This window comes from Meriones unguiculatus, chromosome 15 (genome assembly GCF_030254825.1).
Source record: "Meriones unguiculatus strain TT.TT164.6M chromosome 15, Bangor_MerUng_6.1, whole genome shotgun sequence".
In the NCBI taxonomy this organism is placed as follows: domain Eukaryota; kingdom Metazoa; phylum Chordata; class Mammalia; order Rodentia; family Muridae; genus Meriones; species Meriones unguiculatus.
This window is the reverse complement of record NC_083362.1, coordinates 17,310,568-17,336,742: the sequence shown is the minus strand read 5'-3', so window position 1 is coordinate 17,336,742 and position 26,175 is coordinate 17,310,568. Positions and strand designations below refer to the sequence as shown.

The 26,175-nt window shown below is 38.4% G+C and overlaps 1 protein-coding gene across 5 annotated transcripts in view; it reads left to right on the top strand.

Annotated features, from left to right (window-relative positions):
* Positions 1-26,175, top strand: part of Fer (FER tyrosine kinase) — a 304,379-nt gene that overhangs the window by 105,698 nt on the left and 172,506 nt on the right. For 4 of the 5 annotated variants that reach the window (XM_060368266.1, XM_060368264.1, XM_060368265.1 and 1 more), the window contains 3 exons: positions 7,650-7,742; positions 14,258-14,461; positions 22,084-22,206. In XM_060368266.1, the coding sequence (XP_060224249.1) occupies positions 7,650-7,742; positions 14,258-14,461; positions 22,084-22,206 (420 nt within the window). The remainder of the gene's footprint in view (positions 1-7,649; positions 7,743-14,257; positions 14,462-22,083; positions 22,207-26,175) is intronic. The other variant, XM_060368267.1, reaches the window with a different exon arrangement.

The window sequence follows — 26,175 nt, the reverse complement described above, 5'->3', positions numbered from 1 at the left end:
GTGGTTGTTCTACCCTGATGGAAACTTTTTGTTAGGTGGGGTGATGCTGGAGAGCAGGCGAGGGAAAGCTGGCTGAAGTTAATGAGGTGTTCATTACCACATAGCCCATTGTCACATAACACACAATGCTCTTGGTACTGTCTCCCTTGTTTCATTGTTACTTTAAGGAAAGTAGAATAATTCAGTGTTTTATTATGTCCCTTAGTTGTTTTACAAACAAAAATCTTGGTTATACTAAATTTGAACAAGTTGATTCCTAATAATTATATCTACAGAAACAAAATCACACAGGCCAAAGTCCATCTACACTTATATTGTGGGATCAGGGGGGAGGGATTGCTCAGGAAGGGGCTTGAAATGCATCTGAACTTCTGGATCCTTTCTCAAAAGAGTGCCTTGGGAGAAGGAGGAGTAAGTAGGCCAAACACAGATGAAGTTTCTGGCAGTGACATATTTTTGTGGTACTTCAGTGGTGAAGCAGAGTACACCAGAGCAAGAGCAAATCCTCATCCCAACAGTTGGCGCTCAGCCCAGTGCAGTGACACTCTGGGCTCGGTCAGTGGATGTGGGGAGCCTGCACATTAATTAAGAGACATATGGCAATCTGTCCATATTGCAGATCTAGATTTGCTCTAAGTATAATAGTCTTGAATTATTATTATTATTTTAGTAATTTGGCCCAAACATTTGGGGAAAGCACTCCAGAGCTTGAACTGTATCTAGATGATAAGGAGGAAGGGAACTTCTTGCAGCCACTTCCTGATTCTGTTTACCCAGCATCAGCATCTTACACAAGGGACATAGACTTAAAGTAAGAAAGAGTAAGAAAGCTGATTTATAACATTTTATAGCTTAGCTCTCAGTGCCCTGAGCATTGCTTTTTTTTTTTTTTTTACAACATGGTCTTTTTTAAAAACAGCAAACTTTCTCTTTATGCATTTGTGGCTTAATTTAGTTTGGGGGTATGAAGATACTTGACTTATTAAGTGGGCTGTGTTTCTTTAAATAAATATCCTTAATGTGCAAGCAGCAGAAGACAGCATAGCATTCTGGACTTGGTAACTAGACACTGGTTGCTTCGGTGCCTTCAGTTAGAAAAGATCATCAACAAACCATCCTGAAACTCTTTTTATTACTTAAATTCTAAACCCGGGTTGAAACACATCATTTATTTTTTCATTCTTCCAAGAAAAATCAACATCTGCTGAAGACTGGGTTATTTGTTTAAGCACATTCCTTTTAAGAGGATGTTCTGATATTTACAATGTTTCTGTCACGTTTGGAATCATCACGTGCACTGCACTTTCTCAGGCAATCCTCTCTGTGATAGAATGTCCTTGCAGTTACTTCCTGACAGCATCCCTGCAGATGGCATGGCTGCTTTACCTAAGAGCCCCTAAGAATGGCTCCCAGCCCGGCATTCTGAGTACAGCAGTTGTCAGCTTATTCTTTCTTTTTTTTTAAATTTATTTTTAGTTTTTTTTTAAATTGCTGTTTATTTACTTTGCATCCCCCCTGTAGCTGCCTCCCTCCTCCCCTCCTAACCTCCCCCTCCTTCACCCTTCTCCACCTGTGACCCTCCCCCAGTCCACTGATAGGGGAGGTCCTCCTCCCCTCTGATCCTAGTCTATCAGGTCTCATCAGGAGTGGCTGCATTGTCTTCCCCTGTGGCCTGGTAAGGTTGCTTCCCACTCAGGGGGACTATGGAACCCACGTGGACACTGGGCTACATCTGTGCAGGGGCTCCAGGCCATCCCCATGAGTGGTTCTTGGCTGGAGTATCAGTCTCAGAAAAGACCCCTGTGCCCAGACTTTTCAGATCTGTTGCTGTCCTTGTGGAGCTCCTGTCCTCTCCAGGTCTTACTATCTCCCCCTTCTTTCATAAGATTCCCTGCACTCTGCCCAAAGTTTGACTATGAGTCTCAGCATCTGCCTCGATACCCTGCAGGGTAGAGGCTTTCAGAGGCCCTCTGTAGTAGACTTCTGTCCTGTTCCCTGTTTTCTCCCTCCTCCGATGTTCATCCTCTGTGCCTTTCTGAATGGGGATTGAACATTTTGGCCAGAGTCCTCCTTGATTAGCTTCCTTAGGTGTACAGATTTTAGTATGTTTATCCTATATTATATGTCTAATATCCACTTATGAGTGAGTATATACCGTGTGTGTCTTTCTGCTTCTGGGATAGCTCACGCATGATGATTTTTTTTCCAGTTCCCACCATTTACCTGCAAATTTCATGATTTCCTTGTTTTTTATTGCTGAGTAATATTCCATTGTGTAGATGTACCACAATTTCTGTATCCATTCCTCAACTGATGCTGAAAAGCATTTGACAAAATCCAACATCCATTCATGTTTAAAGTTTTGGAGAGATCAGGGATACAAGGCACATACCTAACATAGTAAAAGCAATATACAGCAAGCCTATAGCCAACATCAAACTAAACAGAGAGAAACTTAAATCAATCCCACTAAAATCAGGGACAAGGCAAGGCTGCCCACTCTCTCCATATCTCTTCAACATAGTTCTTGACATCATCTTGTTCTTGATCCTTCAGGCATCCAGGTCTCTTCAAAGAATATCATGAGGTTGGACTTATTTGCAGAAGTCTGTAGAAAATAATAATAGATTATTATTTTAATGCCTCATTATGAACAAAAATGTGTCTCCATAGCTACTTTGAGAGTTCACTTCTTGTGTCCTGTGTTGAGGGTCTCTGGGGACAGAATAGGACTTTCCTTTGTGGCTGTGACTGCGGCTGCCAGTGTCTCTGCTTTATGAGCATCTGTGTCTCAAAGTGATGGGCAGAGGGGTCTTGGTGGCAGGAATCTTTCTGGTCTAGAGCCTTCCCTCCAACTGTGGAGAAGGCTGGGAACAGAGGAGTCACTTGGGTAGACCTCTGTACAGTCTTGTGCCTTTTGTGTGAGAGCCTCATCTTTGCCACTCCCTCCAGGCCCTTGCTTGGAGAACTGCTCTGTGGTGTCAGTGTTATCACTCGCTGCAGCAGCAAGAAAGCCACGTGGTGTGGCCTCTGACTTCACAAGACCTTCACCCTTGCCCTTGATGCTTCTGCTTCCCAGTAAAGAGTTATGGGAAACCTAGAAGGGTATGGCTAAATATTAGGAAATTTAGCTATTGTTTCATATAGAGGTAAAGGATATTGATAATGAATAATAGCAGGAAAATTTATAATTAATATGACACATTCTAGTTTTATATGTGTGAATACAGATGTATAGATGCAGTTAGACATTCTATTTATGGTGACTGACTTAAAAGGTAGCCTTTTTAATTTTTAAAAGTAGCTATTTAGTTATTTGATATAAAGTCAACAGTGAAATATGGTGTGTGTGCATGTGTGTGTGTTTGTGTATGTGTTTCTACCCAGGACAAATCAAGATCTGATTTCAATTATTTAATTTCACACTGTGAAGAGCTATTTTTAATTTATTTTTAATTGGTATATTTACTTTACATCCCAGTTATAGTCCTCTCCCTCCAAAAAAACTGTTCTTAAATGAGATGTGAAGCTAATTCTGCACGTGGAGCATAGCTGTCAGGGTCTTCCATAATGCTGCCACTTCCTGCTCTCCTCCACTGCCTCCCTCCACAGGGAGGAGCTGTCACGTTGGCAGATGATCTTCTCTCTTCCAGGGAGCAAGCTCTCTGTCTTGTTCTCACTTGAGGTGGGCGAATGAATGCTCTTCCCCACCCACCAGCAGCCTGACTCAGGCACACTTCACAGTGTCTGTTGGAAAGAGGGTTTTTCATCTTTATTTTCTGGTAAATAGCCATCTAATAGTTGCCTATAAAAATCAGCCTGTCAGTAAATTCAGCATAGGCTGGTGTGTTATTAGGTAAACTATAATGTAAAGCTGGTATTGAATATTACATAGACAAGAACTAGGCAAATGAATTTGTTGTTTTACTGCTGGAAATCTGGACACTGAGGGAGCAGAAGCTGGCTGGAATATCTTGTAAATTCCGTTTGCATTTTGATTACCATCTATAAAGTATAAGGTGGTATTACAATGATTATTAGTATATTCTTAGATCGGTCTATCTAAATAGCGCCTGTAACCTTTAGAAAGCCTGCTTTCACCAATTGTATCCTTGTACTTTGTGACTTAAGGTCAAAAGAGTGGGTTTTGAAGTAATTTTCATCCCACACCTGATTTACTTATCAGATAATTCTAACCTGTGGTGTAATTCTAATATTATCTCCTTAAGGAAATGGTAAAGAGTTTTGATGAAAGGTTTCCTTTTCTAGGGTTGGGTGCCCAAAGCATACCTAGGGATAGTTTATGAATATGTGAATATGTATGAATACATATAATTATTTCATGTGTAGAAAATATTTTCTAATATTTAAAAATTTTTCCTGATTTTTTTAAACCTTATTTGATTGCTGAGTAATATTCCATTGTGCAAATGTACCACAATTTCTGTATCCATTCCTCAACTGAGGGACATCTGGGTTGTTTCCAGCGTCTGGCTATGACAAATAAAGCTGCTATGAATATGGTTGAGCAAATGTCTTTGTTGTATATTTGAACATCTTTTGGATATATGTCTAGGGGTGATATAGCTGGATCTTGAGGTAACACTGTTCATAATTGTCTGAGAAAGCACCAGATTGATTTCCAAAGTGGTTGTACAAGTTTACATTCCCACCAGCCATGGAAGAGAGTTAGTTCCCCTTTCTCCACATCTTCTCCGGCATGTATTGTCACTTGAGTTTTTGATCTTAGCCATTCTAATGGGTGTAAGGTGAAATCTCAGGGTCATTTTGATTTGCATCTCCCTGATGTCTAGGGCATTGAGGATTTCTTCAAGTGTTTCTATAGTCCTCTGTTAGGAGTTCTCTGTTTAGCTCTGTACCCCATTTTTAATTGAATTATTTGATGTGTTGCTTTTAACTTCTTGAGTTCTTTATATATTCTGGATATTAGCCCTCTGTCAGATACAGGGTTGGTGAAGATCCTTTCCCAATCTGTAAGCAGTCATTTTGTTCTGGCACCAGTGTCTTTTGCTTTACAGAAGCTTTTCAGTTTCATGAGGTCCCATTTATTGATTGTTGATGTTAGGGCCTGTGCTGTTGGTGTTCTGTTCAGGAAGTTGTTTCCTGTGCCAACGAGTTCAAGGCTCTTCCCTACTTTTTCTTCTAATAGGTTTAGTGTGTCTGGTTTTATGTTGAGGTCTTTGATCCACTTGGACTTTAGTTTTGTGCAGGGTGATAAATATGGATCTATTTGCATTTTTCTACATGTAGACATCCAGTTAGACCAGCACCATTTGTTGAAGATGCTGTCTTTTTTCCATTGTATGGTTTTGGCATCTTTGTAAAAAATCAGGTGTCCATAAGTGTGTGGGTTTATTCCAGGGTCTTCTATTCCATTCCATTGATCCACCATTCTGTTTCTATGCCAGTACCATGCAGTTTTTATAACTGTTGCTCTATAGTACAGCTTGAGATCAAGGATGGAGACACCTCCAAAAGATCTTTTACCATAGAGAATTGTTTTAGCGATTCTGGGTTTCTTGTTATTCCATATGAAGTTGAGAATTTTTCTCTCAAGGTCTGTAAAGAATTGTGTTGGTAATTTGATGGGAATTGCATTGAATCTATAGATTGCCTTTGGTAAGATGGCCATTTCTACTATGTTAATCCTGAAAACCTTACTTGGAGAAAAATTATTGTTTTGGCTTCTGCTTTCTCTGTGTAGTTTTCAGTCATATTTTCTAGTACCTGCACACTGGAAGAACACTTCCTCTCGCATGTGAATGAAGAACTCTTTGCAGAGGAAAAACATGCAGGCAAAGTAAAAGTGCCTGCTGCTTTCTTGTGAAACTGTCATTGTCATACAGGTGACGTTACAATTTTCATTGCAACTTTCTGTCAGTGGCTGCAGCCAAAAGGTGACTTTTCCAGCTGCCCAGAGCAGATAGGACATTCTAGAAAGGAAGAGGAGAAAGCACAGGTTTCTCTGGGGAGTGGAATACACAGCCACTGACGTGTTTTTTCATCCCACGTGCTCATCCTGTGTGCAGCCATGCGTGCTCAACTCCCCACTAGTCTGCCCTTGCATCCTGGCTGTAGTTTTGCTTCCTTAAATCTGCTTTCACATCTGCAGATGTATGAAACATCGGAAATAGATTTAAAGACCAACAACAAAGCATATACATACAGTTTGACAGTGAGGACAGACATGCTTTGTCAAAGGTTGCTTTATTCTTGTGTTTCAGTGAGTGCTCTTCTCTCAAGCCTTCTAGCATGATTAAAAAAAAAATCTGTATCTCATGTTTGGGCTAAAGCTATAGAACACGTCCTCATAGTCCTAAGGAGATCATCATTAGGGATCATCATTGCTACTGTGGGAATGATGCCTTTCTCTAAAAGAATATTATGTTATAGGTATGCTCAAAGTTCTAACTTCTACTTGCTTATAAGTCTAAGCAAGGTTTGTATTATTTTTTTCAGTCTTATACATGATCAAATAGTGTACAAAGGTACAAATAGTGATTTACATGAAAGCCTTAGTACAGTAATGTTGAACAAGAAGATAATCTTCAATTAGATTATCCTACGTTGTTTCAAATTGATATTCCAGCTGCTCAGAGCAGCTGGAAAATCCCCTTTTTTTGCTGCAGCCACTGACAGAAAGATGCAACGAAAGAGCTAACGTCACCTGTATGGCAATGATAGTGTTACAAGAAAGCAGCAGGCATTGCTGCTGTGCCTGTTATAGCTATTTAGAACTACTGGCTTACTGCTCTTAGAAGAAGTAAAAGCAGAGGGGTGGGCAGGTGGAGAGGAACACACATACTAGGCTCCGGAGCGCAGCAGCAATGAGCTTCCCTTGATGGGAGACAGCAGAGCGGCTGCGCCAGGCCAGTGCTCTTGTTCTGTGTCTGCTGCTGGCCAGCAGCTGAAATGTAGTGCAGTCCTGGGCTGCAAGTCAGGACTTCCACACAGACCCATGCACTCTTCCCAGTCCTTCTGCTTACCTTCTAGTTGTCATTTTCTTCCCCTGTTAAGTCTTGTTTTCTGTACTTGCTCCATTTGCAATGGTAAAGTGGATCTGAAGATGTGAAAGATACAGGTTTTTCTGTTGTAACATTTTGAAATGTTCATGGAAAGACAAGTGCAGGCTGCTTGGCTCCTGAGAGTCCTGCCGCCCTTCCCAGCTGTTTTACCCTCCCTTCCCGGTGGGCCATGTCGTCATGATCCTCATGACCCAGCGAGTCCTTTGGAGACGTAACTCAGCTCGCAGATATTCACGTCCTCACAACATGGCTGCGTGGTTCTCTTCTTTCCCTCTTCTTTTTCTCAGTTGTGAAACTCACAGCTGTGTTCTTTTTAAGAGTCCTAGTGTACACTGCCTCCTTAGAGCTTATGCCTTTTTTCATGGACCTATTTTTTAATAATTAATTGCTTTTTGCTGACTTTCCTTCATTTATGTGAATTTCCTCAATTTTTTCCAAATCAAGACATATACTGAGGGACCTGAAAAAGAGAGTATAAATTTATATGTGTTGGTTATGTTGGGCAGTTTGTGTTTGATATAGTTAGAAAAGTGAGCTATGAACAAATGCCTTTAGACACTCAGCAATGTGCTGCTACTAACGGCTGCTTCCTAACCCTTCCAGGAAAGAAAGGAGAGGCTCTCCAGATTTGAGTCTATTCGCAACTCCATTGCTGGGATCATTAGGTCTCCAAAGGCAGCACTGGGCTCCTCAACAGTAAGTAAGATTAAGTTTGTGCTTGCTTGGAGTGATCATTGTCTCGCTTCTTTCAGGTTATATGTTTGTGCTCACAAACAGAACAATCAGATCAGATTCAACTTTCTGTGTGCATAGGACTCTGTTTATATGAATATAGCTTACCTTCAGGCAAAATTTTTATAGGGAGGATAGAAACAGCTTTTTATGCAGTGAACCGCCCTTATAGTCTGTGAACATCCTGAGGCCTCCATTGGATGCTGGAATCTGTGAGTCATACTAACAGTTTATACACACGTATTCTCTATATAATACATTGTCATAAAATTTACTAGGCACGCTAAGAGATCAGCTATATTAAGTATTGATAAAATAGAATAGTTTCACGGCATCCTGGAATGAAAGCTGTATGAAAACTTTCAAAATAGTATACCGTTCTAAGTGAGGTGATGGGAGGCTATGCTGTGCTGCAATAACTGGAATTGCTTTGTAAACACGGATGAAAGGGAACAGCATATCACAGATTTCTTGTGACATGTATATAATTATGGGCTTTTCATGTGTTTGGAACCTCACTAGAGAATAGTTCAAATAGTGACTAGGGAAACAGCACTTTTATAGTAGCTATTACTGTGTGTGTTTTTAAAAATGTGTTAGTTTTTTTTTTTTTCCATTGTAAGGAACATTTGATAATTAAAGTATGATTACTCTATTTGCTAGTTTAGTCACTGAAATTTCAGTGTGGCCTGTCATGATGGGCTGTAGAATATGGGTTATCTCTCATGACATCTGTGTGTTTCAGCACGAAATGCCAGATTAGCCACTTGGAGCTCTTCTCTCATGTTAAGTGATGTCCCCATGCTGACGGAGGCCTTGAGCTTTTGTGTGGCTGTGACTCTTGCACACACTAAGCCTGGGAATCCAAAGCTACTTAAAGATGACTTAATCATAACTTCAAATGTTTGATTATGTTAGATGATGCCTTTTCCTTTCCAGAAAGCCCTTTATATGCTTGCCATCTGAGCGCATGGTTGTTTTCTTGTGATAAACTTCACAGAACATAAAATTCATGTTTTCACATGTATGCTAAGAGGTTTCAGTGTGTTCTGTGTGCTGTACAAGCATCATCAGCACAGCATGCTGGAATGGTGTCGTCCCAGGTCTGTCACACCTCTTAGAAGATAGCCTCAGCCCGTATTGCCTCAGCTCCTTCTATTTGATACCCGTCGGTATGCCTCTTGCCCGGCCTTTCACATGCACAGGATCATATAGCAACAGGCTTTTCATATGTCCCTTCTTTATTCTTCTATACTGTTTTCAAGGTTTATTCATGTTGTACTATGTGGCAATATTTAATTCTTCTTAAGATTGAATACTATTTCATTGCATAGATTTTTCACATTGTTTGTCTATTCATCATCTGATGTCATATCGTCATAGACTTTTATGATAAAACTTTTTACTTTTGGGCTTGTATGAAGACTGCTACAGTGAACATTTTTTTTAATTCTTCTGTGAATGAGTTCACTTTTCTTTGCTATATACCTTGTAGTGGAATTACTGGGTCTTTTTTTTTTTGGTTTTTCAAGACAGGGTTTCTCTGTATGCGGCCTTGATTTGGTTTTGTTTTATTGTTGTTTTAATTGCAAGCATGTAGTGATTGTGGTTTGTCATTGTCATTTTTACTTGAAATTCTTAGTGACTAATAATGTTAAGTGTTATTCATGTGCTTATTGGCTATTTATGTATTCTTTAGAGATGATTCTATTTATAATGTTTACACACTTAAAATATTTTATGTGCTTTTTTGAGGGTCTACTGATCGAATCCAGGTTTTCAAGTTTGCTAGCAGAGCACTCTATCAGTGGACTCTATACTCAGCTACAAACCTGTTTTTTTTTTTTTTTTTTTGTTTTGTTTTGTTTTGGTTTGGTTTTTAAGATGTTGAGTTATGTGAGTTTTTAAAAGTGTTTTAGGGGTAAGCAAGTCCACTATCATATATGTAGTCTACAAATGTTTTTTCTTAGCCTGTAAGTTTGCCATTTTTTCTTTTTTTTGTGATAGTGTCATACACAGTGATTAATTTGACACTATTACGTTTGTGATTTTGATACCATATGTGAAGAGCACTATGTGGCTCAGGATGATAGCAAATACTTGTCTTGTTTCCTTGTCAGATTCATATTTGACTTGTGAATCTGCCTTGAAATGGGGAGAGGTCTAAATTCATCCTTTTCTATCTGGAAGCATACTTGTTTAAATATTTAGAAATCAGCAATTATTAATCACTGTTTCTTTATGTAAAGTTGGATTTATATTACTTTTAGATAAAGTAAAGCAAATATATGTAGGGCATGAAATGAAATTGTGGAGGAAACAGGGAGCCCCACAGCTCCAAATATATCTGGGCACAGGGGTCTTCCCTGAGACTGTTTATCCAACCAAGGACCATGCATGGAGATAACCTACAACCCCTGCTCAGACATAGCCCATGGCAGCTCAGTATCGAAGTGGGTTCCCTAGTAAGGGGGGCAGGAATTGTTTCTGACATGAACTCAATGTCTGGCTCATTGAGCTCCCTCCCCCCCCCCCCGAGGGAGGAGCAGCCTTGCTAGGCCACAGATAAGGACATTGCAACCATCCTGAGGATATCTGATCAGCTAGGGCCAGATGGAAGGAGAGGAGGACACCCCCTCTCGGTAGACTCGGAAGGGGCCAAGGAGGGGAGGATTGGGAGGGAAAGAGGGAGAGGGCTACAGCTGGAATACAAGTGAATGTATAAAATTATTTAAAAATAAAAAATATTAAAAAAAGAATATTTTGGACAAAAAAAAGGAAATGAAATAGTGATTTCATTCTTCTGCCATACCCATTAGTCAGCATGTTTTTAACTGAATGGTTAAATTGTGGAGATATCTTTAGAGGGCCCCGTGGGACATTTAGATCCTGATGGATGGAAGGACATGAGATAATTAACTGATAGATGAAATAGGCTTTAACTGTATATTGTGTCTGATACATCAGATGTCACTATTCGTAGCTGCACTTATATTTTAACATTACATCGGCTCCCAGCAAGTGCTCTTTCAGCTTATGGCGGGGTCCAAGTAACATATCACTAGTATCCCAGAGCCTGGGACCAGCTCCACATCTGCATCTTCTCGTCTTCACGAGGCTGTGTCATTTTGCATTGAGGACTGTCTCCCAGACCCTGCTTCAAGCCAGACAGAGCTGTTGGGCAGCACTAGCTGCGCCTCTTGGAAGCCTCCTGGCCATCATAAAGGTTCATTTGAGCTGGAAAGCTTTCAAACCATTTAAAGTTATGAGACCTGGTCCAGCCATGCCAAGAGCATTGCCCTTCTTTCCAAGGTGCTTTTTATATAGAATTGCTGCAGTGCCTGGCTGAGTGACCCGTTGTTCCATGTTACAGGGCCTGTGAACTGCTATACTGGTCTGTGGACTGTACAGTGTCCTAATTATAGCACTCTTTGAAAAACATTCTTTAAAATCAGGTTCATTCAAGCTTGGATAAAAATTATTATTGTCTAATTCAAATAAAGATCAAAAGTTTTAGTCAACTCTGTCTCCTTTTAAATTTTTTTTTCTTTTCTTTTCTTTTCTTTTCTTTTCTTTTTTTTTTTTGAGACAGGGTTTCCCTGTGTAGCCCTGAACTCACTTTTATAGAGCAGGCTGGCTTTGAACTCAGAAAGATCTGCCTGCCGTTGCCTCCCCGAGTGCTGGGAAGCAGGCATGCACCACTGCACCCGGCTTAATGTTGTCCCTTTAAAAGTCATTTTTCTGTGCTGTATTGACGTAGGTATTATTTTAATTTTGGGAATATTTAAATTAGAAGTTGGTCATAAATGTGCTTTTAATGTAGAATCATGATGCAAATATGTTTGCTTGCACTTTTTTTCTTGAAATCTACATTATGTTTAAGGGGTTTATCAGCATGGAGGAATGTTATTATTCTCATGCATTTTTCAACGTTTATCTTTGTATCTAGAAAAGTAACCATGTAATTCCCATATCAAGACAAATTAAAATTAAATGTTATACATTTTAAACATAATTTTTCTTCTATTATTCCTAAGGTCTTAATTTACCGTTTTTTTTTTCCAGTTTTAAAATGATAAGAAGGTAGAACTATTAAGTGTTTTGTGTTATATCATAGTCATATGCTAATTTCTTCTACACAGTCATGTTAAGAAACATATTTTTTTCTCTGAGTTGTAAATTTTAAATTACTTGTATATAATTCTCAAGAAGGGCTTACTGAGGTTAATTTTGTACAATTTTTATTGTATGAGGCCAAATCTGTTTTTCGTGTGTTTGTTCAAGTGTTTAAAATAAGAAACAGATGGTGCCACACTCCCTGTATTCTATACTGAAGTCTGGCTACGTAGTGTTCATTGTAAATGAGCTCCTCCATGTTAGTTAAAATGTCTGATGGAAAATTGCCAGTGGTCACAGTGAGCTGGTGAAAACATGCTGTCATTGATTTGGGGCACCTTTTCCAAATATATTTATTTTCTTAAACACAAAAGACAAAATACAAAACTGATATTCTCTCAGAAGGATTTCCTTTCCAAACATACTTTATCTTCAGAAATCTTCAGTGTTAGTTAAACCATGTCTGAAACCCCTTTTAGACTGGCTGAGTTTCCCAGACTCCTCCAAATGTAGGTAAACAGCAGCTGTGATGGGTAGCCAGCCAGGGAGGGAACAGACGCTGGTGTCCTTGCTTGTGCCACTGCTCTGTCAGGAGGGTCCTCTGAGAATGGCGTCATGTGGATTCCTGATCTTTGGGCACTTTGCTTTTGGAGAGGCTTAGAAATAGGTTTCTCCTAAAGCAAAAAAGTTAGACTAACATATTTAGATATATTGTGATAAATGTAAAAAAGATACTTGATTTTTCTCATTACCTTCTTGAAAATTTATCAGCTCTTTGGTATAATTTACAAAACTCTGGACAAGTTTCACATTAACGTTTAAATGTAATATCTGTTTACTTGTTCACTGGTGGTTCCCTTGTTGTGTTTTCATTATTGTTAGCAGTAAGAGAATAAAAAGACTTACTACACTTAGAAAAAAATTGCCACAAAATTGTCACATCATTTTCGTATTTTAACAGTGTAGGTGTCATAAATGGAAGAATAACCACCAAAATGTACAATATACTTGAGGTCTATATGGACCTCTATATCTCTATTAAGATAAATTTTGATAATGGTATGTTGGGCTTGGACCTCTTCAGTGATACAGATCAGTGAAGGCTGTCTTTAAACTGCTTTTCACTTACTGCGTAGTTATTGTAAGGTGCATAATATCAGCCTGTAAGTCCTCAGTTGTATGTTTGCCTTTTATTCATTGTGTTCATGGGCTTTCCTTCACTGTGGCAAAGTGCTGAGATAAATGACCTCTGAGAACGAAAGGCTTATTTTGGCTCCTTCCTGGAAACACACACTCAGCTCTTATAAGCCATGAGAGTGGGGAGTCCTTTCCAAGGACTGCCACCAGATGGGTTGACTTCTTTTCTTTCATTCCACCAACCATGGCCTGAAGGACAGAGTCTTCAACACAGGGCTTTAGGAGGAAATTTTAGATCCCATCCATAACTTTATTGTTAATCCTAGTTATTTCCAATTTATAAACTGTGTTCACGAGTAGCATCAATGCTGTATTCTGAGAACCATAATAATTTGTGTAAAATGTTACACTTTACCCATGAAATACCTGGGGCAGTTAGTTCAGTGAAATGATAGAACACAACAGAACTTACTTGTGATCATAACAACCACCACTAACTTCAGGAATTTCAAGGCCAGCTCTCTCTGCTGTTTGGCTTGAAGATTTGTCCTTCTAAAGTAATAGATGACTTTCTTTTCTTTCTGTGTTCACAGCTAATAATAGCCTCCCCCGTGTGTTGGGTTTGCATGCTGCTGGTTTTCTTTGATGCTATTTCTGCCAGGGCTTTATCTGCCATTGCTTTGCAAACCCAAGACTGGCCATGTGGCAGAGTAATGGCTTAGCAGAGGTAAGGGAGAGGAGTGGGTGAGGAAGCCTTATTGAGGCAGCTTCAGGTTGCTCTGAGACCCGTTCCTACCTGCTCTTAGGCACAGTGCACAGTCTGTGTCTCCAGAGTTAGTCAATTCAGTGAAAAAATAGGTTTAGTGTGTTTGTGATACATTTCTCTGAATGTATTTTTTCCTAATGTTTCTGATTGACGATTATTATTAAATAGATTTATTTTGTAATAAAAGTAATAAGTCTAGGGACTGTTAACTTGAAATGCTAATGCCCCTGTGCATGATAGAGAAAAGCATCAAAGGATAAGTATTTGTGTTAAACTTCAGGCCTGGTACCTCAGGGGACATTTTCTTTAATTATTGTGAAAATGTCAGATTTATCATTTAATTTTTAATTGGCAGATGAAGGCTGAGCATATGTAATGAGTATTTATACTTGCAGTGAATTTTACTAGAAAACAGATAAGGTTTATTTTTCCCTAACTTAGTCTTTAAAATCTTTTTTAGCTATCTGACATGATCTCAGTGGGCGAGAAACCGCTGGCGGAGCATGACTGGTACCATGGCGCCATCCCCAGAATAGAGGCCCAAGAACTGCTGAAGCAGCAGGGAGACTTCCTGGTGCGAGAGAGCCATGGGAAACCCGGTGAATATGTCCTTTCTGTCTATTCTGACGGACAGAGGAGACACTTTATCATACAATTTGTTGATGTACGTTTCCAGTCTAGTTCATGTATATGTATTGACGTGGTCCGTTGCGGGAGGCGTAAACGATGTTGGTGGATGGTTTGTGGGAACTGCTTGCCACGCTATAAGTTCAAATTCGTTTTTCGTTAATTACATAAACATAATGCTCTAAAACTGACTGAAATAGTAAATCTTCATGAGAAAATATCATATTTAAGAGTTAATTAAATTAAATGGAATTTGAGTTGAATTTGAGTACTAAAGTATTTTAAATTAGAAACAAAAGTAATGTAAATACTATGTAAATTTCTTCCTGTAGTAAAACTTAAGATTGTGGGATTTTGAGGGTAACTCTTTAACTACTTTCAAACTGATGCATTGTGTTGTATGGTATTAATGAAATTCTTCAATTCATCAGTGGCAAATTTATGATTCATTATTACTGGTCTTTTATTTTTCTATAATACTTCTTTACATTAATAAGCAATAAATAGAAAATGATAAAGAAATATAAACAACATTCACACTATTTACTCTTCTAAGACTACTTTTAGGAATTTTAAATTGTTAGGCTCCTTCTCCTACTGAGTTATTCATGATCATCGCCTGTGTTTGTGATATGTGGGGCAGGGGCTGGGGATGCTTTGCACATGCATGGGGGTCAGATGACAACTTGCAGGTATCATTTCTCTCCTTCTAACTCCGTGGGTTTTGGGGAATCGAACTCAGGTCACCAGGTTTTCGCATTTAACCAGTAAGCTATCGTGCGGGCCCCAAGTATTGCTAAGTCACTTCTTGATAGATTGTCTTTATTAACCACTAAGTAGATGAACAGTAATTTTGACATTTTTGCTTTTACTGATTGATAAATTTATAGTGACAATTGTTCTGGCAAATGGAAGAAATGTTGCCATTATTTGTTATTTTTACTCCATCACTTCGAATGGCTTACATTTGGAAAATGCTTTTCCATAGAACTTCAGTTTATATCAAGGCACAAGGGTAATACTAATTACCTCACCTAAAGATTAAGCTGCAATCATAACCAGAACCTATAGGATTTGAGGGACTTAATAACTTGTGTACATACTAATTTGAACTTAGTCAACTTAGTCAACTTCAGGGTTGACGGAGCCATGAAATTTAGATTAACAGGAGATGATAAATTAAAAATAAAATGATAATTTAAAAAAAAATAAAACTAGTGAAAATCTTCATATAATGGTATTATTTATTCTCTTGTTCATTCATTAATATATTAATTCATTTACTCAGAAAATACTTACAGAGTATTATTTTAAGCCCAAATATATGAGCCAGAAACAACACAAAAGTAACATAAAACTAGAGATGGTATTTAATATGTGAAATTTAGTAGTTATTTAAATATATTTAAAAGGCAAGATTCTTGAGATAAATGAAAATGGGAAATCATTACACTAAAACTTACAGAATATGGCAAATGCCATTTTTAAAGGGAAATCCTTAGCAACCAGTGCCAATATTAAAAAGTAATAGCAAGATTTCAGCCAAGGACTCTCCCTTGCTTCTTAAAGGAAGTAGAAAACAAGAACAATCAGTAAAAGCAAATGAGAAACATCAGACCGTGGATAAATGAAGTACTTAAGAAATACAAAAAGATAAATATAGTATACAGGCTTTTGGAAAAGATAAACTTAGTAAACCTCATCTCTGATAACATGAACAAGGTCAGAAAGGCCCTGAACACATGCGCAAAAACACATGGAGAACAGCAGCGGCTGCTGAGATTGCTGAGCTGGTAAAGGCACTTGCCACCATGCCTGCTGGACTCGCATGGCAGGGAGAACTGACCCTACAAAGCTCAGGTGGAAAGAATATACTGCAAGCCAGTGAAGGTCATGTATAACAGACACTCAAAGGACAGCTTTGCTTCTAAGTGGGGAACCAGACAAAGATGCTCATGGTTCTTTCCTCAGCACAGAACTGCAAGTCCTCACCAGAGCAGGTAGGAAGGAAGAAAGACATAAAGGAATCCAGACAAATAAAGGAAAAAGCAAACTGCCCTTGTTAAAAGATTACATGGTCTTGTGTATAGAGAATTCTAAAAGATTCACCTTTGAAATGCCGTTGGAACTAATGAATTCTGTAAAATTAAGGATTCAGAGTCAGCACCCAAACACGCTTGTATTTCTGCATGCACTCAATCTTAGCTAAAAGGCTGAGCAGTGATCATATTTCTGTATGCTGAGTAAGCTACCTGACAAGAAAAATGAAAAGAATAATCCCTCTTCAAACAGCTATAAACCCTAGCCACAAATGTAACAGAGAAATGAAAGGAAATGGAAAATTTAAAACATGGATGAAGGATATTGAAAAACATGCAAATATATACAAAGATGTTCTATATGCATGAAAAAGTCAATATAATTAAAATGTTCCCACGTGATATACAGACTCATCAAAAAAGAATTAGGAAAAGTAATCTCAAAGTTCTTAAGAGACTACAGATAAACCCAATAGCCAAAACTATCTTGAACAAAAAGAAGCTGGAGGCGTCACCAGACCTAAAAATGTTCTAGGAAGTTGTAGTCCTCAAAGTGACATTAAAAACAGAAAGAACTGTGTTCCAGTAAGCAGAATAGAAAGGCAGAAACCACTTTACACATCTGTGACTGGCTGGTTTTTGACAGAGGTAGGAATACAAAATGGCGTTGCAAAAAGTAGCTGCCCATATGCTCAAGGAGCCTCTTTATCTCACAGTTACAAATGTCAAATAAAAATCTATTAAAACTTATATATGATACCATAACTTTTGAAAGCAGTAGAAGAAACCAGGAAGTGCTTTAAGATATTGGCCTGGGAAGTAGGCTTTTGATATGTCCCCAAGTATAGACAACAGTAGCAAACATTGTTTGCTAGGTTTACATCAAATGGAAAAGTGAAAGCATCTGCACAAAAAGGAAATCATCAGCAGAATACAGAGGCAGCTTAACAGAATCAAGAAAGCATTTGCAAACTATATAGCCAAAGGGATTATTTTCCACAATATGTAAAGAATTAAAAAAAAAAAAACTTTTGTACAAAACCAAACAACCCATTCAAAAAAGAAAGATTTTGAGCGATTTTCTAATTTTTTTAACTTGATTTTTCTAATTTTTATAAACTTTAATTATACTATAATTATATCACTTTCCCCTTTTCTTTTTCTTCCCTCCAGTTCCTCCCAGGCCTTCTCCCTACATCTCCTTCTTTGTTTCCTCCATTCTCAAACTTTCCCCATGTGTGTATATGTGCGTGTGTGCATTTGTATGCACAACTTACAAATACAGCCTGCCAAGTGTTTTTTTGTTATTTATGTGTTAATGGTTGGGGAGCTGACTGCTTTGTGCTGGACAGCCATTTAGAGGGCTCATCCCTGGGAGGGCTGAGCTCCTTCTCATTAGTCACCCATTGCCAGTAGCTCCTTGTCAATGAGTTTCCCCCTTTCATAGCAGCATGCCTTCAATAGATTTTTTTTAAAAGAAGAAATAAAAATGGGAACAGATAGTCATGAAAGATGCTCAACATCTCTCATATAAATTAAACTATTGATATAGCATACTTTTTCTTCTGAGACTGTTTTTCAGAAGATAGACTAAGAGCAAAAGCTGTGAGGAAATGAAGAATAAAATAGATGTGTGTTGTTGTTGTTGTTGTTGAGAAGTTTAATTATCATAGCCAGTATAGCAATGTAGAACATCCTCAAAAACCCGAGAACAGAATTACAGGATCCAGAAACCCTGTTCCTTGGCTCATGTGACTAACTGAAGTGAAGAATATGTTTAAAAGATACATTTCCATTGTTTCTTCTACACCTTTCAGGATGTAACAAGGATGGGAAACCACCCTAAATGTCCAGTAAAAGTGGTGGCACATAGTCAGCATAGCATACTGTTCAGCCACAAAGCAAGTTTGAAATCCTGCCCTAGATAACAACATGGATGTGCTGGGCTAGTGTTGTTATATGAAATGTTCCAGGTAGAAGATTGCTGTGTGGACGCCCAGAGTATGGGAAGAGTAGAGAAAGGTGGACGGGGGAAGATGTGTGTAAGCAGGGATAGTGGTGCTGTTCTTTGAGATGGGAATAAATTCTGGTTTTCACGGCACAAAAGGTAGAATATATTAACAATAATATATTACATATGTCAAAACAGGAATTTTAAAGTATTCACCATAAAGAAATGAGCAAAGTTTAAAGTGACGGATATGCTACTTCGAATTATTTGTTACCTAATGTGATCACAAATGAAAGCATCACATTGTAGCTCAGATATGTGCAAAGCTCTGACCAATCACACTTTTTTAAATTAAGAAATGGAAAGAGATTGGATATTGATCATGTAGCAAGTTCACTTTGAGGTGATCAAACCTCTGGAATACTTACCTTTGTTACTGCAGTCTCTAGGCTCTTTATATCTTAAACTCATGCTGTGGTTCTCAGTGTGTGCAGTAAAAAGCCAACATGTTTTCGCACAGCAGTTCTAAACTTGTGGCATATCCTTGTATAGTTAGAATGACTTTTCCATCGTACAGTAATCATTCAGTCATCAGGACAAGGCAATAAGTACTTTAAAGTTTAAGTGAAACTCTTATGTCATTTTCTATACTTCTAATATAATTTGTGATTTTGCCATTCCAAAACCTTCCCAGGAGGTACAATCAAGTAACTGTTCTCAAGGACAGCTTGTAGATATGGCAAGATCCACTTTCTAAAGACATCAAATCAATCAATCAAACCTACCAACCAAACAAACAAATATCAAATTAGTCTTATTTTTATATCATATTATCATAAGGTTGCATCATTCTGTATGTGAATGACTCAGTTGCATTAGAAGGAATTCATACAGATCCATTAGAAGCCAAATCTAGTCCCTGATGTGGAATCCTGAGAGTAAAGAAGCAATCCAAGACAATGCAGATGATCTGTTCTCTGTCATTACTTAGACCTCATTGACAATGACTTCACATTTTATATCCAGCCGTCTCTCTTCCTGCTTGAAAAAAGGAATTTCCTGGTTTTATACCGTGTTAGGTTGCCCAAGAACTTCACCAGACTATCAGAATATTTTTTATAAAATTAATAATTTCAAATTTTGATATGTTCTTAAATTAAGAAGGGAAAACTGAAAATCTTTAGTATTAGCTAGTTGTGTAGTTCTGGAGACAGATTAGAACTTTACATAAGACATATATCAGGGCTGATGTGAAGTTTCATTCTTTATGAACTTCATTTTATTATTATCAAACATTGTACATTAACATTTCATGCTCGTGAGTGTGGGAACTTTCCTGTGTCTATTTTTAAGCCATCTCTTTTGTTTCGTTTACTTCCCAACATTTAATGCTTTTCATGTCATTCACATATGTTTATTTCTACAGGCCATATATGCCAAAGATTGTCCGAGGCTATCACTCTGAGTGAAAAATAAATAATTTTTTTTGCTTAATTTTCTGCATTCTAGAAGGGAGCTAGATAATTTTAAAACAAACAAACAAAAACATAAGTAAAATTAGCACTGGAGAGATGGGTTCCAGAGGACCTGAGTTGGATTCCCTGAGTATCCATGCTCAGTGTGCCACAGCTACCTGTAACTCTAGCACCAGGGAATCCAACACCCTTTTTTGTCCTCTGTGTGTGCATGCACACACACACACCTTTAAAAATAAGCAAAATATGTATGATAATAGGGTCAAAAGTAACAGTGATAGATTCTAAAGAGAAAATGTCAGTAAAGATGAAGAAGTAAGAAATTATATTGGGGTGTAAACGTGAAGATTGCATACCGTGTAGGTGGCTAGTGTAAAGACATGGATGACACCCTGGAAGGAAAGCCAGTAAAGGAGACATTACCTACAGGGCTGGCTGGCTTCTAAATTCATTCATGTTGCATACCAGCGCTCCTCTAGGCCTGATGAAGGAGTGTGAACCACATTTTAGAACAAGGTAATTACAGTGCTCATGGACTAACGGGTAGAGAGGAGGAGTGGCGAGAGAGGAGGTGGAGAGATAGTAGTGAGCCCAGATTGCCAGACACCTTTGGCTTTTAAGCTGTGGGAAGAAAGAATGTTGAGCAAGGCAAAGGAGTGATCTTCAGGGGCAGTGTGCCCAACTGCTGCCTTAAGAGCAGATCGAGAGAAGAGAGGTGGAAACTGTACACTTGGCTGAAATGTTGATGTTGTTAGCGTTGGTGTTGTTATGCATGCTGCACTTCGAGGACATCTCACCTTTCCTGTCTCTGGTTCATTGTTGCAAACTGTGCGTCCTTCACTGTGCTACAGAACAGCAAACCATCGCCTCCTCTCCAGTGGGATTTTGTCTGACTTAACTAACTTCCTTTTGTTTCTCCCATGGTCTCCTTCTCAGCCTCTCACAACCACTCCTGCTTCCCCTCCCTAGTTTTATAAAGTTGCAAAGTTCTATTTCTTAACAGTTTTTGTTTGTTTGCTTTTCAAGACAGGGTTTCTCTGTGTAGCCGTGGCTGTTCTGGAACTGTCTTTGTAGACCAGGCTCTCCTCAAACTCAGAGATCGCCTGCCTCTGCCTCCTGAGATTAAAGTGCTGAGATTAAAGGTGTATGCCACCACATCTGGCATAATAGTTTTCTTAAAATGGTACACATTGGCATTGAATCTTCCTATGTATTAGTTAAATCTCAAGGAGGAGCCACTTAGAAGCCTTTATTACAATGTACTGAAAAGTGTTGTTAATGGTTTATTTCTGTGTTTACTGCTGTCAGTTCTCACACGTAACCACTGGTTTATTTAAATATGAAAACCAGGAAAAGCATGACTGAGTGTGAGAAAGTGCTGCTTACCTAGTGACAGGAGATGTGAAAGGTGTGAAGCTGGAGAGACTGCTCAGCTATCAGGAGAATCTGCCCCTCTTGTGGAGGATGAGGTTCAGTTAGTCTCACCGGTGCCACCTCTGGCCTCCATGCACGCATTCACAGGGCACATGCATTTAAATGCCAAAATAAATCTAAGAAGGTGCCAAGCTCTGAGCTTGCTGAACTCGAAGGTTTCATCACCGATGTAACTTATGACTTCTTTATCTTCATTTCATGTGCGAACCATGTTTGAATTTTTATTTTTTATAGGTCAGTACTTCATTGATGTCCTACTGTAGAAAAGTACATATTAGCAAATAAGAAATTATTATCAATATTACGTTATTTATTATTTTGTTAGGTTTCTTCAGACTTTTGATGTGGGTACTGAAAGTTTATTGAATAGCGTACACATGGAGACATGTGCAAGCATCTTTCTTGTGCCCAAGCTTGAGCGGGCACCTACCTTGCCTGCTTTGCTCATCATTTTAGTAAAGTGCAATTCAGTTCTGTTCACCTTTTTCTCACTATAATAACAATGTGAATTATGCTTATTTTGAATTTTTTGTCAAAAGACTTGGCTGTAAATTGTAGAGTTTTATTTTTCTGTATTTTTAACTTTTATTTACTAGTGTCTACAGGTGTGTAGTTGAGTGTTGTTAGAGATTTGTATGTTGCTGTGCATTGACAGTGCTCCTTAAGGAGAACTTAACTCGTGGATGAAGATCTTTTTTTTTTTTTTTTTTTTCTGAAACAATGTCTTCCTGACAATTGTACGTTGTCATTCTCTCTCCAGAATCTCTATCGATTTGAGGGCACTGGGTTTTCCAACATCCCTCAACTTATAGATCACCACTTCTCCACAAAACAAGTCATCACCAAGAAGTCTGGGGTGGTCCTGCTGAATCCTATTCCTAAGGTAGGGGCTGAACTTTTGTTTCTTTCTTTCTTTTTACAAAAGAATACTATGTTGACATTTCTCTCAGAAGAAAGCTTTTATGTTATGTGCCAAAGTCAAAACAAATCACTTGTATGAATACCAATAACTCCTGGCACTCTAGCTGAAAGTTAAAGACACATTGCCTTTCTGCTCAGTATTTGCTAGAATGCAAATGGCCCAATTTGTTTTCTTTCTTTCACAATTTATCTTGAAAAATGTGAGATTCATACTTTGAAAGGTTCTAGCAAAAGGTCTACATTTAGAGGTAAGTCAGAATTTTAGTTTTGAGTCTGAGGTTTACAGTGCATTGCAAGTTTGGGACTGGTTAAAGCTACACTGCTCTCAGAAAACGGGCCAAAGCTTGCTTTGGATGGTTTTACCTTTCGGATTGATCTCAAATAGTTCTTCATGTACTGAGAGACTTGTGAGGTTAGACTGGGCATGAGGAGTGTGTGTATGTTCCAGACAGCCCGTGAGGGCCCTACCACAGTGCAACAGTGGGCCTTTCAGCACTGAGCACTGGGGTTAGGGGTGGGGGTGGCAGGGGCCCTTTCCCTCGAGGGCTCTGTGACATGAAGAACAGTGTGAAAACGGGAGAAACATTAAAATAGGTGGGTGACGTCACAGTGTAGAACCCCCAATTTTTACTTTAAACTCATAACATATGACTTGACAATTGGTTGTTGTTGTTTTATACCCAGCTGCTCAGAATCCACAAGCCTGACGTTAACTTTAATATCCTCTGCATCCGGTTTCTCCAATAAGATGACAAGAGCTTTGTGTTCTTAATTATACACTTAAAAGTGTGAAGTTCACTTCCAGAATAGCCTATTATGAATCAACCTTAATCCAGCAACATATATTTGACATGTTTTAGGTTAATACAAAATAAACTGATTTACATGTACTGATGCTTGGCTTTGCAAACTAACCAGATATTTGCACAATCTATAGGCTCAGTCAGGTCCACGGTAGAGATCAAATCCATGACAGAAGTTAACTTGAAGATCTGGGCCAGAGTAGTAATATATAATTCCAAATAAAATTACATCTCTCTCTGCATAAAAATTTCCACGAAATGAACTTAGGTGATGGATTAGATTCTTGAGACTATTTCATGGTCAATTATTATCTTTCCCTCAGATCTCTAATACCATGGAGTTGATTATCCCATCATTTTATAGTCCTAGCTTTGCAAATAAGTGAGCGCTGGGAGCTGTGCTACGTATGATTGCCATGTGGGGTGAAAACAAAGCTTGTCTCCCTCCTCACTTAACTTAAACCCAGTGTGTAAAATATGCACATGAGAATCTGTTTATCATGAACATTGTTCAAAGAATCATATTACTCTTTTAAAAGATAACTGTAGTACAGAGGTTATGAAGGACAGCTTTCAATTATGAGTGGAGAACAAATTGATATGGATTTTGTGTGCTGGTATCATCACTTTTCTTCCTTTGAAAAGTTGTTTATACTCTTATTACTGAGTCTATTTCTTGGTTTAAATTGTGTAAGAAGTTAATATATTTGACCGTAAAATATGCTATAAAATATCTAATTTTCATCTTTCTAGACTTCATTTTTACCCTACACAAAGAATATTATTTTGCTTTAGGTGCAATTTCTGTTTCTCACTTATTTTTTCTCTTATTCATGAAAATATAATTTTATTACTGTAATACCTAAGTGACTAAAGCAGTTTTTTATCTTTATTCCTTGTATTTACCCACAAGTACAGGGAGACTAGCCAAGTAGAGTGGGGGACTGCTTGACTTTTATAGCTTAATAATGGTGTAAATGGCCTTATGATCTGCTCCTCACGTGCTGACTGGTTTCTTCCTGTACTGCCTTGCAGAGCCTGTGCATAGGTTTAGGAGAGAGGAAGTATTGTTGTTAAGTAAAGCTGATCATGCATACTTGTCTTCTTAAACCAGTGAACCCCGTGGGCTTGCATGGCCTATTCTTTCTTTGTTTCATTGCTTCTCAGGAATCACTTCATCTGAGAACCCTTCTCTGTCATGTGTACATAGTATAGTTTCATCCTGTGCTCCCTCATTTCTTTTCTTATTCTCGATGGCTAATTTCTAATGGTTATGTGTATGCACCTTTATATGACATCATGCATTTTGGTTGTCGCTCCCTCAGGTACAGTGCAAGTGCTGTCAGGTCACAATTGTGTTTGACTTAGTATTCCCTGCGTTCCTGGTACCCGGGAGAGTGCTAGATGGGATTGACCGTATCAGTTAAGTCCTAGGACTTTTGAGCAACACTCCAACCTTCATCTTTTTCCTTTCCAGGGCTCAGCATTAAGCCAGAGCCTCCCGAGTACCTAGCAGACACTCCACCATTGAGGCATACCCTTAGCCCCTTGGCTGACCTCATCATGTGCACTTTCTTAGGTGCCTCTCCCATATTGCTATGGGATATATTTTGTCATTAGCTCTATGCAATATTAGTGTTGATCTTAATACCATACAGGATAATGAATGAGGATTAACTGCTTTAAGTAATAATCCTGGTGAAGATAACATAACTGATAGAGGCAGTGCTGGGATATGAATCCATTTTGTTAACCGTGGGTTACAGAGCACAGACTTAGTAGAAGCTAAAAGAGCTGTTTAAAAAGATGTGAAGGTGGATACAAAGAAAGGACATCTTCTCCTTTAAAAACATGCTTAATTGGATAGACTTCTACAGATTCAAACCTGTAAATCTGTTCAAAAGGAAAATCATGAAACTAATATTAGAGCTGAGATTTGAGATATAATGTAGAATTTGAGAAAATATAAATAGGAATTTACCTAATTTAACATTTGAATGTCACTGTGAAAGTTATTTTATTGAATAAAGCTAATGTTTCTTTTAATATAGTTTTTACAGGAAGAAATTCTCTGAATGGAATTCAGAGCTCATCATGTTCATGAATAAACACAGGTCACTCAGAGCTGCTGACTTGAACCTTAGGTGAATGCTTGTCCCCTGGCTGAGTCAGGTGATTGTGTCTATTTACCAGACTTTAGTATGGATTGCCAAAATATCACAAGTGTATTTTGAGAAGGTGTAATAAATTTCTTACTCCATGACTGAAAGTTCTAACTTGTCTCCAGAAGAGAGGCTGTGGCAGCCGCATTCTTGATTAAGTGCAAGCAGAGGCACTCCTGCGCCGCGCGGAGAAAGGCTTGAAAGCGAAGGCGCAGTTTGCCTTGTGAGTTTGAGATGACTCAGGCACTTTGCAGTCTGCTTTAGGGTAGCCACTCCTCCCACTGTTGCTGTCTGAGATCTTCTTGTGACACAGGGTTTGCTATATTTAGGTTTTCTAAATATAGTTTAGCATTTTGTGAAACCGGAGAGACTCCTTTTCTCCTAAATCTGTGCCTACATTTCTTAATTTATGAAGCTTCCTTGGGTAGTTTTTAAGATAAATCTACATTTGAATAAAGAGAATAATGGAAAATACACATGATTTAGTATTTATTTGTAGATATTTACTTACTATACACTTTGTGCTCAGCAGTGTTCCGAATTATGATGAATAAATGCTCTAAGAATCAAAGAACAAGGAGGTAACAGGGTTATGTTAATGTGGTAAAGGCATGGATTAGATGCTGTGGGGCTGTGGATTATGTGAGTAAGGGGATAGCCATTGGTTTTTATTTTACAAATATTTAAAATATATTTTTTGATGATTTGGGACAGGATCTCATATAGTTCGTTTTGTCCTTGAGCTTTGTCACTACACATTGTCACTGTGTAGCTGACAATGAACTTGACCTCCTGGTCCTTTTATATCCCCCTCCCCCCCATGCTGTTCAGTATGACATAAACTTTAAGGATCAGGGTGCTGTAAATAACTGTACAAAGAGGAGGCTGGGAAATAGGCACAGATGGATTAACTTAATAACTAAGCATATATCTTTAAAATGCCAGTTTATTGAATAACCCAAGAAA